We start from the raw sequence: 19,600 nt of genomic DNA on the forward strand, positions 1-19,600 counted from the left end.
GTAGAATATAATTACTCCTGGCAATCAGCAGATAAGGAGCATTTTCACAAACACCAGCTGTGTAAACAGTTCTGCTTAGAAACTGTAAAGTGTAAAAATTAATTTCAATGCAAGGTCAAATGTGAAAGAAACTCAGGAAGGCTCTGCAAACTGATTTTCTCTCAGGGTCTTGCTGGCTTTGCTTTTTTCCTGGTGCCTCGCTCTGTCTGCCATGACAGGTGGGATATAACAGTGGCCAACTATTTTAATTCTACTTCATTCCCATTCTCATTCTGATTTCTCAGGCGATGGCCATGATGAAGACACTCTCAGGTGGGGAGAGGAACACCTCATATTCCGTTTGGGATAGTCTCCAACCGAACAATATGACCACTGTTGTTTCTGATTTCTTGTAACTCCCCCTCCCACTTCTCTCTTTTTCTATTCCCCATTCAGCTTCCTCTCTCACCCTTTCTCTTCTGCTCACCTTCTCATTACCTCCCTCTAGTGCTTCTCCTCCTTCCCTTTCTCCCATGGTCCACTCTACAAGAAAAGTCAGAGCCGTCTCTATTTCCTGAGGAGACTGAGGTCCTTTAACATCTGTTGGACGATGCTGAGGATGTTCTACGAGTCTGTGGTGGCCAGTGCTATCATGTTTGCTGTTGTGTGCTGGGGCAGCAGGCTGAGGGTAGCAGACACCAACAGAATCAACAAATTCATTTGTAAGGCCAGTGATGTTGTGGGGATGGAACTGGACTCTCTGACAGTGGTGTCTGAAAAGAGGATACTGTCCGAGTTGCATGCCATCTTGGTCAATGTCTCCCATCCACTACATAATGTACTGGTTGGGCACAGGAGTACATTCAGCCAGAGACTCATTCCACCGAGATGCAACACAGAACGTCATAGGAAGTCATTCCTGCCTGTGGCCATCAAACTTTACAACTCCTCCCTTGGAGGGTCAGACACCCTGAGCCAATAGGCTGGTCCTGGACTTATTTTCTGGCATAATTTACATATTACTATTTAACTATTTATGGTTTTATTACTATTTAATTATTTATGGTGCAACTGTAACGAAAACTGATTTCCCCCGGGATCAATAAAGAATGACTATGACTCTCCCATCAGATTCCTTTTTCTTCAACCCTTTACCATTTCTACCTATCACCTTCCAGCATCTCACTTCATCACCCCTCCCATCCCATCTACCTTCCTCCTCACTTTGTTTCACCTATCACTTACCAGCCTGAGCTCCTCCCCCTACTCCACCTTCTTATTCTGCCTTCTTTCCCCTTCTTTTTCAATCCTGATGAAAAGCCTTGGTTTGAAACATTGACTGTTTATTTCTCTCCATAGATGCTGCCTTACTTGCTGAGTTTCTCCAGTGTTCTGTGACGACACTTGCAAATTTCTACAGCTGTACCGTGGAGAACAGTCTTACTGTTGCATCAGCATTTGCACAGGATCAGAAAAAGCTACAGAAAGTTGTAAACTCAGCCAGCTCCATCATGGACACTGGCCTCCCAGTATCGAGGACATCTTCAAAAGGTGATGCCTCAAAAAGGTGACATCCATTATTAAGGACGTCCACCACCCAGGACATTCCCTCTTCTCATTGCTACCATTGAAGAAGAGGTACAGGATCCTGAAGACACACACTCAATGTTTTAGGAACAGATTCTTCCCCTCTGCTATCAGATTTCTGAATGGACAGTGAACCAGATATATATATATTCTTTTTCAATAAAAGGATCAACTAGTTCCCTTCCACTACTACCCTCCTTCATCTAGTAGAACTGGTTCTGACCCTCAACAATTTTTTCTTTGGCTCCTCCACTTTCTCCAGACTCAAGTGGTAGCCATGGGCATCTGCCTCTTTGTTAGCTACGTAGAATAATCCATGTTCCAACTCTTCCTCTACTATATTGACAACTGCATTGGTGCCACTTGCTTCATTTTATCAACTTCCATCCTGCCCTAAAATTCACTTGGTCTATTTCTGACACATCCCCAGCCCTCTTTCGCAATCTCTCTGTCTCCATCTCTGGGGACAAACTGTTGACCGATATTTTTTATAAACATTCCGTTTCCCACAGTTACCTTGACTATACCTCTTCCCACACTGTCTTGTGTAAAAATGCTCTTCCCTTTTCTCAGTTTCTTCATCTCCACTGCATCTGTTCCCAGGATGAAGCTTTCCTTTCCAAGACATCAGAAACATCCTCCTTCTTCAAAGAATGGGGTTTCCCTTCCTCCACCATTGATGCTGCTCTCACCCATATCTCCTCCATTTCCCGAACGTCTGCACTCACCCCAATTCTCCCACTGCCTTAACAGTGATAGTCTTCTTCATGTCCATACCTACCACCCCACGAGCCTCCACATTCAACACATTATTGTCCGCAACTTCTGCCTTCTCCAAAGGGTTCCTATCACCAAACATATCTTTATCTTCCTCCCTCACCCCCAGTTTCTGCAGAGAGATATTTCTCTTCGTGAATCCCTTGCCCGTTTATCCCTCCCCATTGATCTCTCTCCTGGCACTTATCCCTGCAAGCAGCCAAAGTGCCAGACCTGGTCATTCACCCCCCACCCTCACCTCCATTCAGGGCATCAAACAGTCCTTCCAGGTAAAGCAACGCTTCACCTATGAAACTGTTAGGACAGCTATTGTGATACAATGCCCCTGATGTGCACTCATCTACATTGGTGAGACACATCGTAAGTTGGGGGTCAACTTTGTTGAGGACCTCCGCTCCATTAGCCAAAATTGGAACTTCCCAGTGGCTAAACATTTTAATTCCTATTCCCATTCTGAAATGTCAGTCTGTGGCCTTCTCTTGTGCAATGATGACGTCACCTTTAGAGTGGAGAAGCAACACCGTATGTTCCAACTGGGTAGCCTTTCATTCTTATGGCATGAATATCAATTCCTCCTTCCGGTAAGAAAATTTTTCCGTCTGCGTCCCCTCTTCTTCTAATCCCCACTCTGGCCTCTTAACTCTTCTCACCTGCCTATCACCTCACCCTGATCCCCATCCTCTTTTCCCTTCTCCTGTGGTCCACTCTCCTCTACTAGCAGACTCCTTCCTTTCCAGCCCTTTACCTTTTTCACCCACCTAGCTTCACCCCCAGCTATCTAGCTTCTAGCTATCCTCCTTTCCTTCCAACCACCTTCTTATTCTTTCGTTTTCCCCCAAATATCAACTGTTTGTTCATTTCCATAGATGCTACCTGCCCTGCTGAGGTCTTTCAACATTTTGGGTGTGTTGCTTTGGATTTCCAGCATCTGCAAGCCTTCCTGTGTTTATATAATAATAATAATAATAATAATAATAATAATAATAATAAATAATAAATAATAAATAAATTGATTTTGAGTGGGAAATTCTTTCCCACTCTGTTGGAATATATATACATATATATTCTTATTGTAATTTGTCATTTTAAAATTATTTTGTATTGCAATGTACTGCTGCTGCAAAACACCATATTTCATGATGTGCCAGTGATACTAAACCCGAGTCTGAATGTGTTGCTCTGGATTTGATGTGTGGTATGCTGCCACCTTTAGGCGTCATCTAATAATACAGAAGGAGTATTTGTCAGGCTGAAACACAAAAAAAGTCTGCAAATACTGGAAATCCAAAGCAACACATACAATATACTGGAGGAACTCAGCAGGTTAGGCAGCATCTATGGAAATGAATATCTTGCTTTAATCTTACCTACTGGTGCAAACATGAGAGTACCATGGGCTCTTATCTTGTTAAGCAGCCTCATTTGAGGCAACTTGTCAAAGCCCTTCTGAAAATCCAAGTACACAACATCCACCAATTCTCATTAGTCCATCCTACTTGTTATTTCCTCAAAGCATTCCAACAGATAAGTCAGACAAAGCTTTCCCTTAAGGAAACCATGCTGACTTTGTCCTATGTGCCTCCAGGTACCGAGACTTCATTCTTGACAATCAACTTCAACAACTTCCCAGCCACTGAAGTCAGGCTAACTGGCCTATAATTTCCTTTCTTCTGCCTCATCCCTTCTTGAAGAGTGGAGTGAGATTTACAATTTTCCAGTCCTCCAGAACTATGTCAGAATGTATTTCTTCTTGAAAGACCAATACTAATGCCTCCTCAATCTCTTTCAAAACCTTGGGCTGTAATCCATCTAGTCCAGGCGACTTACCCACCTTCAGACCTTATAGCTTCCCAAGCACCTTCTCCCTAGTAATAGCAGTTGCACCCACTTCTGCTCCCAACAGTCTCAAACTTCTAACATACTGCTTGTGTCTTCCACAGTGAAGAGGGATGCAAAATCCTTATTTAGTCCATCTGCTGTTTCCTTATCTCTGATTACCACCTCTTCAGCACCACTTTCCTCTTGCCTCTGTTTTACTCTTTATATAGTTGACAAAACTTCTGGTATCGTCTTTGATGTTATTGGCCAGGTTACCTTCATATTTCATCTTTTCCCTCCTTATGGCTTTTTTTTAGGTGCCTCCTGTTGGTTTTTAAAAGCCTCCTAGTCCTCTAACTTCCCACTATTTTTTTGCACTATTATATCCCCTCACTTTAGTTTTCTTTACCCAGAGGGTGGTGGGTGCAGGAATAACCTGTGCTGAGTGCTAGACTGCTGAGACCCAGGAACGACACTCATCACTCTCAAACACTTCAAGAGAACAGCAAACCACAGGAAACAGAATGGGAATTCTCAGGTCTGCTCCACCATTCTATAAGATCAACACCATTCTGTCCCTTTACTCAGTGGTGATTGTGCGAGGAGATTTACCATGATGCTGCCTGGATTAGAGATCATGTCTTCTGAGAATAGATTGAGCGAGGTAGGTCTTTTCTCTTTCGATCACAGGAAGATGAGAGGAGACTTGATGGAGATACACAAGATGATACAGTAATGGGTATAGAGTGGATAACCAGAGACTTCTTCCAGGGTGGGAATGGCTAATATGAAGGAATATAATTTTAAGGTGATTGGAAAAAAGCATAGTGGGATGTTAGAGTTAAGATTTTACAGAGAGCAGTGAGTGCGTGGGGCATCCTGCCAGGATGGTGGTAGAGGCAGATACATTAGGGACATTTAAGGGACTGGATGAAAGAAAAATGGAGGGCTATGTGGGAGGGAAGGGTTAGATTGATCATGAAGTAGGTTAAAAGCTCTGCGTTACATTGTGTTCTAACCGTTTAATATGCCTAAACAGACACCAATTTCTAGACTTAATGCATATTTTTACTAAATTAATAAGTGAAAATTATTAACATCAAATATTCAACTTGTTTACAGAACAGGCTTTTTACTTTTTTGCTCATTTCAGCATAAATTTGCTGTAGAATTGCACTTGGAAAACAAAAGCAATTGGGTCTTCTCAGAGGGATGTAAGAGGACCGAAACCTAATATCTCTCTGCAAGCTCACAGGGAAGAGTAATGATTGGTGTCAGATTTACTTGATTTGATTTTGAAAAACATCGCTAGTGTGCCAGGACCACTGGACTCAAAAATAGTTAATTTCCCCAAGCAACACCTCCACACCCCCAAACACCAATACTTTATCATTTCCTGTCAGTCACTTAATGTACAGACACTCCTGTGCCTAATGTCATTTTATAGACAATCAATCTATGTATATAAGCTATCTTATGTATTTATATTTATTGTGTTTCTTTTTGTGCTGCATCGAATTTACACTTTGAAATCTTGAATCTAGTGAGCGCACTCTCTATGAAACATGTTGTGTTTGATCTGGCCATCTGTTGAATCTAATTCTTTAATACTACCATGCATTAACTTTGTGTGAACTAACACAATTTAGGTACTCTTTTTGTAAATCAGAATCTGATCTGAATCAGAATCAGGTTTATTATTACTGTTATAAGCTGAGATATTTGTTGTTTTGCAGCTGTAGTACAATGCAGGACATTTAAAAATTGCTAAAAATTACAAAATAGTGCAGAAGACTAACAATAAGGTAGTGGTGAACACCAGAGATTCTGCTGGAAATCTAAAGCAACACACACAAAATACTGGGGGGCTCAGCGGTCAAGCAGCATCTGTGGAGGACAATAAACAGTCAATGTTTCAGGCCAAGACACTTCATGAGGACTGGAAAGGAAGGCGGGGGGGAAGCCAGAATAAAAAAATGAGGGGTGGGGAGGGAAAGATGATAGCTAGAAGGTGTGGATATGACGCTGGGTGAATACATGGTCAAAGAATTCACAGAAAGGGAGCAGTGTGAGAGGATCTAACTGAACTCCCATCAAAGAGAAGATTTAAACTTCTTCAGGGTAGGCATTCCTTGTAGTGGAGCAGCAGATCATAAACACAAGAGATTCTGCAGATGCTGGAATCCAAAGCAACACACACAAAATGCTGGAGAAACTCAGCAGGTCAGGCAGCATCTATCAGAATGAACAGCGTTCACAGGTTCATAGAATATTCATAAATCTGATGGCGGGGGAAGAAGCTGCTCCTTAGAGGTCGAAAATCTCTGGGATTCTCTCCCCCACAGAGTTAAAGAATCACAGAGAGATAATGGTACGGAAACAGGCTCTTCAGCCCATTGACTCCCACTCAACATCAACCATCAATACATAAACCATCAATCATCAATACATCAACCATCAATACAACAATCATCAATACATCAACCATCCATTTACACTAATCATACTTTATTCTCTCAGCATTCTCATCAGCTCTCATCTGGTTCCACCACTCACCGACACACTGCAGGCAATTTATAAAAGTAATTTAACCTATGCCTTTGGGAGGTGGGTAGGAACTGGAGCACCTAGAAGAAATTCATAAATTCACGAGAATGAACAAACTCCAAATAGACAGCACATGAGACTAGGATTGAACCTGGGTTACAAGCACTATGAGCTGTATCACAGTGCTGCCAGGTTGTGAGAGCTAGACCTCTGGGGAGTATTAAAAGAGCAGGTAAATAGATTTTTTAAAGATTAAGAATTTGATGGTGATGGGGAACTGGCACAGAAGGGCCATGACCATACTAGTTGGGGCAGCACTACTACGTTGCCAGTAACCCGGGCTCAGTTCCTAGTGCTACCTGTAAGGAGTTTGTACGTTCTCCCTGTGACCATGTGGGTTTCCTCCGGATACTCCATTGCCTCCCACATTTCACAGATGTATGGGTTAGTTAGCTAATTGGTCACATGGGTGTAATTGGGCGGCACAGGAAGGGCCTGTTACTGTGCTGTATCCCTATAGAAAAATAAATAGAACAAGTTGATAGCAGCATCATCCTGCCAAGAGCATGATGAATGTCGGGGCAGGCTTGAGGGCTCATGTGGACTATTTGTCCTCTTTGCTTCTATTTACTTGTGTTCTTCAAAAAAATACATTTTTAAAGTTGTCAGTTTGTTTCTTATAAATTGTCTGGGTCTCATCATCCAGTCCTGAGAGGGTGATTTAACCAATTTCCCCCTGGGATCAATGAAGTTTGACTATGACTATGACTACTATGTGATGGTGGGCTTCAACCTTGAGGCTCTGGAACCAGGGATAACTTCACTCATTCCATCATTGAACTTTTCCTACAACTCATGGACTCACTTTCAAGGACTACTCACTTCATGTTTTTGATATTTATTGGTTATTTATTATTATTATTAGTATTTTCTTTTTTGTATTTGCACATTGGTTGTTTGTCCACCCTGTTGGATGTGGTCTTTCATTAATTCTATTGTTTATTTGTATATACTGTGAATGCTCACAAGAAAATGTATGTCAGGTTTGTATATGATGACAAATAGGTACTTTGATAATAAATTTACTTCGAACTTTGACCAATGTGATGAAAATAACAGCTTGTGGATTCCTTCAGAGTGTAGAAAAACAAATGTGTCAGCTGAAGTTATCATTGGCAGTTTTTTCCCTCCACCTTCTCAATAGCTGCAACATCAAATTTTGAAATCCTCTCAGGTGAGGTCTGACCTCTCTCTGAAATGCCTGTGGATTGACATAATTGATACTTACCATACACAAGAGGGACCAGTGTCCTCAGGGAGGGGAGGTTTGTGTTCCGAGCCACATGCAAGCATGCTGTTGTTGTAGTAGTAGTATTGCTGGTAGTGGTGGTGGTAGTAGTAGTAGTAGATGTAGTAGTACAATCACTCGAGTTGAGTATCATGTTCTCCTAAGGGATTAGGGTCAATTCCATTTGATGTTCTCCAGTAGGGCTATTCCGTTAATGGAGAACACCTGTGTGTGACTTTGTTTAACGTGGGGAAGCTGATACACCAGTAGCTACTACTGGGTTAGGGTCCAATGGCAACTAGGGATCCTTCACTGCTGCAGTCTTCTTCCACTTTCTCTGCTGTTGTGATGTGTCATCATCTCCATTGAGGTCTTAGTTGGATCACTCTTTGTCAGGAATCCCCCCTTGACCTTACCGCCATGGGTGACTCTACCAGAAGCTAAGCACCAGACAGCATAGCTCTCAGGATCTCACAAACCTCTCCACCATGACAAGGTGTCAAACCTTGGAGAGGAAACATTCAGTGTTAAGTTATAAAAGTAAGACTGAACTATTGGCTCTACATTGAGAATAGTTCAGTGGTTTTGGAGTTTAGATGACTGTGAAAGGATGATAAATTTATGTGAGTAGCCTGATAAATAAAAATTACATCTCCCCTTTGGGAATAACCAATGTACAAAGTTGATGAAAAAAGAGAAATGTTTATTCTACAGTTCAATGGCAGAACCTGTGTGTAAAAATATATATATCAAACCAATACTATAGAGGAATGGACAAATTATCCTGACACAGTATTATTAGAGCCTCAGCTGAGGAGAAGAGCTATGGAAAATATTAAATCAACTGATACATAAAGCAGGCCTTCAGTTAAATTTCATCCAATGAACACACATTCTTTCAGCAGGGATACTAAAATTTAAAAAGGAAAGGTTCAGGATTTACAGTAAATTGGTCTACAATATCATGTTACTGAGATTTTATTTAACTCTGCCCCATGGATGGTTCCAAGCCTGGCTGTGAAAGGAGGATAGTTTGGCATATGACTAGCAACCTCATCCCGTAATAACCCAGAGCTACAAAAACACCAACAGAAACTCCAAAAGCCTCATTCCTGGGAGTGGAAGGATCTTCACCTGGAAGATGTAAGATGGTCTACACCTGGGGGTAACTTGAAAGACTGGCTCAGCACTGAGGACTCTGGTGAGCAGCTGTCAGCAGTCTATGTTCCGGTAGGGGTGACGGGCTTAAAAAAGAAGAAGAGATTTTATTTGCTTCTGAGAAATTTTTGATATCTCTATGAAAAAGGTTCAAAATCTTGACCTAATCACCACAAGCTCAGCTTGTGACATCATAATTTCTGGAGAATATTTTTGCTTTCATAGTAGTCTTCATTGTAATTAAAATCATGGATAAAATAAAAAATAATCAACATGTGGTTGCAAACAGAGTACAGCCGGTATTTAACCATGAAAATAATCTGCACATAAAGACCCAGATTTACTGGACCAATGGAATATTTAGCTGCAAACAGTGAGGAACAAATTTTCAGGTTGGTCCACATATCAAAAAGCTTTTTTCACAAGCATGTAATTTTCAGTATTTGAGTTAATCGCATTTACAAATTCTGACACGGGGAAAAAAGACTCAAAATAAGTGAGTTACAATTTTGAGATTTTCTGCAACACGGGTCTTGGTACGAAGGATTGATTCTTTATTCCTCTCCATAAGTGCTGCCTGACCTGAGTTATTTATTTAAAGATACAGTGCGGAACAGGCCCTTCTGGCCCAATGACCCACGCTGCCCAGCAACCCACCTACTTAACACTAGCTAAATCACAGGACAATTTACAATGACCAGTTAGTTTACCAAAACCAAAAGTCTTTGGACTGTAGGAGGAAACTAGAGCACCCGAAGGATACTCACATTATTCACAGGGAGAATGTACAAACTCCTTACAGAGGATGCCGGAATTGAACTCCGAACTCCAGACTGCCCTGAGCTGTAAATAGCTTTGCTTTAACCACTACACTACCATGGCATTTTGTGGGTATCTTCCTCTGGATTTCCAGCATCTGTTGAATCTCTTGTGTTTAATTTATTTATTGAGGCAACTATAACATAACACAGAAAACAGAACAGTACAGCACACAACAGGCACAACATGATGATTTGCCAACCATGATGCCAATTTAAATTGCATATTTGTCTGTTCATGTGCCATCCAAATGCCTCTTAAACCTTGCTATTTGATATTCTTTCCAGGCACCCAGCACTCTCCATATAAAAAAAAACTTGCCTCATCAATCTAGCTGAACTTTTCCCTTGTACTATAAGATGTACAGTCCCGTGCAGAAGTCTTAGGCACATACAGTAAATATAGTTACGGTGCCTGAGACCTTTGCACAGTACTGTATTTGTCAACATGGAGAGGAGAGCGAATTTGTAAATCTGGTGGGAGCAAAGGATGTTGGGAATGGTGAGAGCTGACTGCCATGGGAGTGGTTTGGGACAGGTGGCAAAGAGTGCCAGGGGTGGGGGGTGGCACAGGTGCAGATACACCCAGCCCCAAGACACCAGGCAAGGCCATTTGATTCCAAATAGTTAATTAACTGATCATTACAGAATGTCTCTCTGGTGCTTCCCGCTCCTTCCTCTTTTCCCAGCCATGATTCCCCTCTCCCCGCCCCATTCCTACTCTCAGTCCACAATAGGGACCCATATCAGAATCAGGTTTATCATCACTCACATATGTCATGAAATTTGTTTTTATTTGGCAGCAGCAGTACAATGCAATACATAAAATTACTAGAGCATTGTACAAAAGTCTTAGGCACTCTAGCTATATACGTGGCTAAGACTTTTGCACAGTACTAGGAGCAGAATTAGGCTACTTGGTCCATTGAATCTACTCTGCCATTCCACTATGGCTGATTTATTATCCCTCTCAACCACATTCTCGTGCCTTCTCACCATAGCCTTTTATGTCCTTACAAATCAAGAACCTATCAACCTCCCCTTTAAAGATACCCAATGACTTGGCCTCAACAGCCATCTGTAGCAAAGAATTCCACAGATTCACTACCTTTTTTACGTTAAGGCTCTGCCCTCCAGAATTTAACATTTCCACCCTGAGGAAATTAAGGCAGCCTAATGCTGCGAATATTTTTTAAAAAGTTAACTCGCCATTAATATAAGGTCATTACCAAGCGCTGAATGCCGAAACATTAATGTCCTGTAGCGGTTAGCATGACGTTATTACAGTTTGGGGCGTCAGAGTTCAGAGTTCAAGTCAGATGTCATTTCTAAGAAGTCTGAATGTCTTTCCTGTGGTGCTCTGGATTTTTCCCACATTCCAAAGACGTAGGTTAATTGGTCATTGTAAACTGTCCAGTGATTAGGCTAGGGTTAAATTGGGGGTTGCTGCACAGTGCAGCTCGAAGGGTCCGAAAGGGCCTATTCCGCGCTGTATATGTAAAGTAAAAATTTTTAAAATAACATGAATGTGATGATCAACATACATTTAAAATTGAAAAAAATACATCAGCAAACCCTCATTAATTAGGCTGTAGTGATTGCATAAACTAGTTTTAAATAGGGGAAGTGGCATTCCTGCAAAATCTTAAACTGTGCGCAGCGACACTTACACAAATCCCAGTAGAATAACAGTCAAAGTTTCTGCATTTTTGAATTAACAAGATCATTGCAATAAATTGATTGCCTTGCAAATAATATAAATATTTTTTTTAAATCAAAGATTCTTCAATGGGAAAGGAGAGAAATGAAGTTAATATTAAGTTGCAGTGGGAGTGGGGAAGGGGTGGATAGGGCAAAGTCTACACTCAGTGGTCACTTTATTAGGTTCATCTGTACCCCTGCTCGTTAATGCAAATATCTAATCAGCCAATCATGCGGCAGCAACTCAATGCATAAAAACATGCAGAGATGGTCAAGAGGTTCAGTTGTTGCTCAGACCGAACATCGGAATGGGGAAGAAATGTGATGTAAGTGACTTTGACCATGGAAAGATTGTTGTTGCCAGACAGGATGGTTTGAGTGTTTCAGAAACAGCTGATCTCCTGGGATTTTCATGCACAACTGTCTCTGGAGTTTATAGAGCATGTGGCAAAATACAAAAGAACATCCAGTGAGCAGCAATTCTATGGACAAAAAAGCCTTGTTAATGAGAGGTCAGAGGAGAATGACCAGACTGGTTCGAGCCAACAGAAATAACCACATGTTACAACAGTGGTGTGAAGAGGCGGCATCTCGTTGAACCTTGAAGTGGATGGGCTACAGCTGCAGAAGACCACAAACATACAGAGATACACTCAGAGGTTACTTTATGACAGAGCGAGACCAGAGTTGCCCTGACAGTCAGTGGGCTCATAGGGGCAACCAGGAAAGGAAAGCAGAGTCTTTTGTTCATAAATCTGTGAAATTAGTGCTGTCAGAGAGCGAGAACAAGATAAACAAACGTGAAAGATGCCAGATGCTGGGCTGCAGGATATTATCTGTGTTCTCACACTCTCTCTCTGCCTGCACTTCATTACTTTTATGAACTTAGACTCCATTCTCTAACTGCTTCCATTCACCTCCAATCAGATTATCTTCCCAGGGGAAATCCCGGCTTTACTTCCCTTGATATATATCGTCTATGGAATCCATCTACTCTGCATCTACTCTACAACTTTATACTAATTTATTTTCTCTCATTCAAAGTTCAGTCAAAGTGTTTTTGAAATGTAATATTAACCCTATTTTCTTCCCTTGTCCTCTCTTATCAGATTCCTCCTACCCTTTTTTTCCATTCCCCATTCTGGTTCTCCTCTTACTCCTTCTCTTCTCCTCACCTGGCATCACCTCCCTCTGGTGCCCCTCTTCCTCCCTTTCTTCCATGGTGCACTCTCCTCAGCTATCAGATTCCTTCTTCAACTCTTCACTGCTTCCATCTATCACCTCCCAACTTCTTATTTTATTTTCCCTTCACGTGGTCTCACCTATCACCCGCCACCTTGCACTCCTTCCTCTTCCCCACGTTCTTATTCTGGATTCTGCCTCCTTCCTTTGCAGTCCTGGTGAAGGGTCTTGGTCTGAAACGCTGACTGTTCATTTCCCTCTATAGATGCTGTCTGACCTGCTAAGTTTGTTCAGCATGTTGTATGTGTTGGTCAACATCTGCAGAATGTCTTGCGTTAAGCTCTAATTCACCTTACATGCTGAGTAGCATTTTCTGTTTTCATGATTTAGACAGGATTCTCAGTCCAATACTGGGATCTGGTTTAAAACAGGTCTCCTTTAAGAAAAGTCCTGATCTGGTTCTAACTGCAAGACCCACAACCCTACACTGGTTGTGACTACCATTCCCACTGCCAAACTCATGACCCTTAAACCAACTCTCTTCACCCACTGATTTCCTGAGCTAACAGCGTGACCTTTATCCATTTACCAATCACTCCTGAACAAAAAGTGAAACGGTGGAAGAACTCGGCAGGTCTAGCAGAAAATCATAAACACAAGAGATTCTGCAGAATCTGGAAATCCATAGTAACAAATACAAAACGCTGAAGGAACCTAGCAGGTCAGGCAGCATTTATGGAAATGAAAAAAATAGTTGATGTTTCAGGTCGAGACCCTTTTTTGTGAATGGAAGGGGGAAGAAGCCAGAATAAGAAGTTGGGGAAAGGGCAAGTTAGTAGGTGATAGGTGAGATGGGTGGGTGCGGGGGATGAAGTAAGAAGCTGGGAAGTGAAGTAACAGTGGGTTTAACAGCATCTGTAGGGGAAGGGTGTGCATTTTGTCAATACTTTCGGTTGAGACCTTGCATCAGGACCCTGACAATTCCATTCCATCCCCACAGATGCTCCTCAATCTGTTGAATTCCTCCAATAGACAGCCTGATTTTTGCTCCAATATCATCACCTGTGGTTTATCGTGTCTCCAAATTAATCTTGTCCCTACAGTCATACCATCTGACGCCCTACAATAAATTTACTGGGCGTCGATCACCTCTCCCTGAACCAACCCAGTACTTCTTATATACCCCAGCTTAGCCCTCTGCTACCTTCCTGGCCTAACCCTTTTTTCTGATCCTAGTCCTGATGCTCTGCTTATCGAGTGGCAAAGAACTACCTTCCTACCAATTTGTCTATGTCGCCTTCTGACCACTAACCCCTATGCCCATCCGGCCCCAGTCCTGGACCTAACTGGTTTTCTTTGTGTGCTCTGCTGTTATGGGAAAGGTATTTCATCACGTATAGTCTATCCTGTTACACACTACTTGTTAATTGGCTCATAGCAAATATTCTTCAGTTACTAATCGGCTGGTTTCAAATATCTCCACTATATCTCAGCATTGCAACACCACTCAATTCCTACTTGAGGCGCTGTTGCTGAGCGTTTGATACTTCTGTAATGGAAGAAAACAATTTTGATTATCTTCACTATCCATGCTCTTGTAGCCTTATCACCCCCCCAGTCTTCTTTGCTCCCGGGAAAACAAGCCCAGCCCATCCCATCTCTCTTCATCACTAAAGTCCTCCAATCCTGGCACATCCTGGTGAATCTCTTCTGCACTCTGAGGGGCACAGCCACATCCTTGCTTAGTGTTTCCAGCATTATGTTTTTGTAAATGGTTAGATTCTCTTTTGTAGCTTTCTAAGTCAAATAAGTCTCTTTTTTCCCTGAAGGCATTGCATGGATAATTACTAAATTTTAACAAAGGCAAATTAAACTCATCCATTTATCAGTTCCAAGGAGAGGCACTTAAAAGTACATTTCTGAATACAAGCTTACAAATAGCATGATCATTAAAAAAATACTTTGCTGACAATAAATTAAACCATTTCTAGAAGGCAGATTTCTTCAGGTATTTGGTTGGTAGAAGTGCACAAGGATCCAGAGACAAGTTGGGGTAAAATTATTTTCAATGCAGGCTGAAGCTTCATGTAAACAGGAGTAATTCTGAACAGAAGAAAACAGAAGAGACATTGAGATCCAGATTTATTTATCACATGTACATCGAAACATCAAGACTGTTTAAGTTCAACATTGTTTAATGTCACTTCCAGGACACAAGTGGAAAAGAGAATAAAATAATTGTTATTTCAGATCCAAAGCAGCACAAAAAAACACAGGATAAGATAAAGAGCATAATAATAAAAAACACAATAAATATAAATACATAAGATAGCTCATATACATAGATTGATTGTATGTCCATAAAGTGATGCAAGGCACAAGAACATCTGTGCAAAAGGTGACTGACAGGAAATGATAAAGTAGTGGTGGTTGGGGGTGTGGAGGGGTAGGTTAGTGGTGGAGGTGGTGGTCAGCCTCACTGCTTGGGAAAAGTAACTGTTTTTGAGTCTGGTGGTCCTGGTGTGAATGCTACGTCACCTCTTCCCTGAAGGGAGTGGGACAAACAGTCCATGAGCAGGGTGGGTGAGATCCTTCACGATATCACTGACCCTTTTCCAACACCTTACTGTGAAAGTGAAATCCCGAAATTCACAGTAACACATAAAAATGCTGGAGGAACTCAGAAGGTCAAGCAGCATCTATGGAAATGAATAAACAGTCGTCCTAAATCTAATCCATCACAGCAAACACTTTCCTCACCATTGTGCACATCTACAAGAAGAGTTGCCATAAAAAAGCAGCATCCATCATTAAGGACCCACATCATCCAGGATGTGCTCTCTTCTCACTGCTGGCTTCAAGAAGGAATTACAAGAGTCTCAGGACCCACACCAACAGGTTCAGGAACAGTTATTATCCTACAGCAATCAAGTTCTTCACTCAGCTCAACAGTGAACTGATCCCACAACCTATGGACTCACTTTCAAAGACTCTACAACTCATGTTCACTATATGCATGTATGTATGTATTTATTTATTTGCTTGTTTGTTTGCTTGCGTCCTTTTTTATTTGCACAGTTTGTCTTATTTTGCAGATTGGTTGTTTGTCAGTCTTTGTGTGTGTTTTTTCATTGATTCTATTGTATTTCTGTATTCTATTGTGACTGCCCACAAAATAAATCTCAGAGTAGTATTTGGTGACATATATGTACTTTGATGATAAATTTACTTTGAACTTTGAATATCACATACGAATGGAAAGCACACATTTTTAGCACAAGTTATACTTGTTTGACCTGTCAGCTTGATGACATCAAACTTTGCACAGAGCTGATCTGATGTCAATCCTGCCTCACCAGGCTACAGTAATCCAGATGTGACCTTGTGCTGAATTATTTACAGAAAACCTGCTATCACCAGCAGAAAAACAAAATTACACAACACAGTGCTAAATGGGTTGGATCACTCATTCTTGTGTGACTGTGGACATAGGCATTGCCACAAATAGGTGGTGGAGCAGAAGTTGGTGGACCAGGCAGAGAAAAAGAGGAAGCTCTTTTCTTGTCATGCTATCAGGGCCAGACAGTTAGCATGAAACTTCAGTGAGGAAAAACCCCTCAGTAAACAAGGTTGTCCATGATTTTCTGCAGAAACATGTGCGCAGTACAGTAGCGTAGTGGCTGACATAACACTATTACAGTGTCAGCGACCAAGATTCAAATCCTGCTGCTGCAAGTAAGGAGATTGTATGTTCTCCCCATCAACACATGGGTTTCATATGGGTGCTACAGATTCCTCCTACATTCCAAAGACGCACAGGCTAGGCTTAGTAAGTTGTGGGTGTACTACATTGCTGCCAGAATCAGATTGCCCCCAGCACAATCCTCAAGCTGTGTTGGTCGTTCATGTAAACAGTACATTTCACTGTATGTTTCAATGTTTCTGTGTACATGTGACAAATAAACTAATCTTAATCTTAACATTGAAAGCTTGGCAAAAATGCATTTACACTATAAAACTGAAGCTGTTTCCAACAAAGGAGAATCTAACCATTCACAAGAAACAGAATGCTGGAAACACTAAGCAAGGATCTGTTTATGTCACTCAGAGTGCAGAGGAGATTCACCAGGATATTGCCTGGATCGGAGGGTTTTAGTAATGGAGATGGGATGGGCTGGGCTTATTTTCCCTGGAGCAAAAGAGGGGTGATCGGACAGAGGTACATAAGATTATCAATGGCATAAATAGAGAAGATATTCAAAATCATTTTCTTCCATGTTAGGGCTATCAAAATGAGAGAATGTAAGTTTAAGGTGATAAAAGGGGTTGTAAAGAGAATCAGAGGGAAGTGTTTTTTTTAAACACAGAGAGTGGTTGATATCCGAAACCCATCTTCTAGACTAGAAAGGAAGGGGCAAGACAAAATAATAAAAAGGTGGGGGGAGGGAAGGAGGATAGCTAAAAGGTGATAGGTGAAGCCAGGTGGGTAGGAAAGCTAAAAGGTTGGAGAAGAAGGAATCTGATAGGAGAGGAGAATGGACCATAGGAGAAAGTGTAAAAGGAGGGGACCCAGGGGTAGGTGATAGGCAGGTGAGAAGAGTTAAGGGGGCAGAGTAGGGAATAGAAGAGGAGAGGGAGAGGGAACTTATTTTTATTTATTTTTTTTACCAGATGGAGAAATTGATATTCATGCCATCAGGTTGGAAACTACCCAGCAGGAATAGAAACATAGAAAATAGGTGCAGGAGTAGGCCATTTAGCCCTTCGAGCCTGCACCGCCATTCAGTATGATCATGGCCGATCATCCAACTCAGAACCCTGTACCAACCTTCCCTCTATACCCCCTGATCCCTTTAGCCACAAGGGCCATATCTAACTCCCTCTTAAATATAGCCAATGAACTGGCCTCAGCTGTTTCCTGTGGCACAGAATTCCACAGATTCACCACTCTCTGTGTGAAGAAGTTTTTCCTAATCTCGGTCCTAAAAGGCTTCCCCTTAATCAAACTGTGACCCCCCGTGCTGGACTTCCCCAACATAGGGAACAATCTTCCTGCATCTAGCCTGTCCAATCCCTTTAGGATTTTATACATTTCAATAAGATCCCCCTTCAATCTTCTAAATTCCAACGAGTATAAACCTAGTTGATCCAGTCTTTCATCATATGAAAGTCCTGCTATCCCAGGAATCAATCTGTTGAACCTTCTTTGTACTCCCTCTAAAAGGTGTTGCTCATCATAACACAAGCGGAGGCCATGGACCAACATGTCAGAACAGGAATGGGAATCTGAATTAAAATGTTGGGCCAACAGGAAGTTCTGTTTTTGTTGGATGGAGCGGCAGTGCTCAACGATGATAGCCTCTAAAACATGAAACTTGATGAAAGCACTCTATATCACAATGGCCAACAAGAGAGCCATGCAAAACAATAATTTGCATTAAAGCTCGAGACAGTTATGCATGAAAATCCCAGGAGTTTAGCAGTTTCTGAGCTAATCAAACCACCCTGTCCAGCACCAACAAACATTCCACAGTCAAAGTTACTTAGGTCACAACTCTTTCCCATTCTAATGTTTGGTCTGAACCTCTTCCAACAGTCGGTCCATGGCCTCCTTTGGTGCCAAGACGAGGCCGCCCTCAAGACAGAGGAGCAATATCTTATATCTGTATGAGGTAGCCTCACACCCGACGGTATGAACATCGATATCTCTTTCCAATAAAAAAAAATTCCCTTCCCCTCCACTCTTCTTCTCCCCAATTTGACCTCTTACCTCTTTGCACCTGCTTACTACCTCCTCCCAGTGCCTCTCCTCCTTCTCTTTCTCCTGTGGTCCACTCTCCTCTCCTATTAGATTCCTTATTCTCCAGCCCTTTATCTCTCCAACCTGCTTGTCTTCATCTATCACCTTCCAGATAGCCTCCTTCCCCTCCCCTGACCTTTTTACTCTGGTGTCTTCCCCCCTTTTTTTCCAGTCCTGAATAAGGATCGCAGCCCGAAATGTCGACTCTTTATTCATTTCCATTGATGCTGCCCTACATGCTGAGTATCTCCAGTATTTTGTGTGTGTTGCAAATGAACCTCTTGACCATGTCTGCATGCTTTTATAGATTGAGTTGTTGCCAATGATTAGCTGATTAGATATTTGTATTAACTAGCTGGTGTACAGGTTTACCCAACAAAGAGGCTGTTGACAGTCAGAGGATGAGTAAAATCATTATGGAGATAATTCTTTTTCCAGGGTTTTCCAGGGTCACTGCATTGATAACATAAATATCATACATACAGCCAGTCCACTTGATGCTTTTATCGTTTTGTGTTGCTGCCTCCTGAAGCTTTGGAACTTTTGATGTTTAAATTTTCATAAAGACAAGATGATTCTTCATTGAACCTTTAGAGAAAATGATAATAGCTTAGTAATAGAGTCAGAGAGAATTACATCATAGAAGCAGGCTCCTCGGCCCATCTAATCCATGCATGGCAAACTGTTTTTTTACTTAGTCCCATCGACCTGCACCCAGATCATTGACCTGCACACCCCTCCCCTCCCGTCCATGTACTTACTCAAACTTCTCTTAAAAGTCAAAATCAAACCTGTATAAAGTCCTAACCTACTCAACCTTTCCCAATAACTCGGGCTATCAAGTTCTGGCAACATTCTCATAAGTTTTCTTTGTACTTTTTCAATCATATTATTATATTTGCTGTAGGTAGGTGACCAGCACACAGTATTCCAAATTAGGCTTCC

At 41.7% G+C, this 19,600-nt stretch overlaps 1 protein-coding gene across 4 annotated transcripts in view; it reads right to left on the reverse strand.

Annotated features, from left to right (window-relative positions):
- Positions 1-8,684: 8,684 nt before the first annotated feature.
- ptpn11b (protein tyrosine phosphatase non-receptor type 11b) overlaps positions 8,685-19,600 on the reverse strand; it is a 149,349-nt gene continuing 138,433 nt past the window's right edge. For 3 of the 4 annotated variants that reach the window (XM_072245378.1, XM_072245375.1, XM_072245379.1), the window contains exons 15-17: positions 19,139-19,243; positions 14,826-14,958; positions 8,685-9,240 (exon numbers count right to left, since the gene is read on the reverse strand). In XM_072245378.1, the coding sequence (XP_072101479.1) occupies positions 19,159-19,243 (85 nt within the window). In that variant the 3' untranslated portion in view covers positions 8,685-9,240; positions 14,826-14,958; positions 19,139-19,158. The remainder of the gene's footprint in view (positions 9,241-14,825; positions 14,959-19,138; positions 19,244-19,600) is intronic. The other variant, XM_072245377.1, reaches the window with a different exon arrangement.

This window comes from Mobula birostris, chromosome 27 (genome assembly GCF_030028105.1).
Source record: "Mobula birostris isolate sMobBir1 chromosome 27, sMobBir1.hap1, whole genome shotgun sequence".
NCBI classification, from domain to species: domain Eukaryota; kingdom Metazoa; phylum Chordata; class Chondrichthyes; order Myliobatiformes; family Myliobatidae; genus Mobula; species Mobula birostris.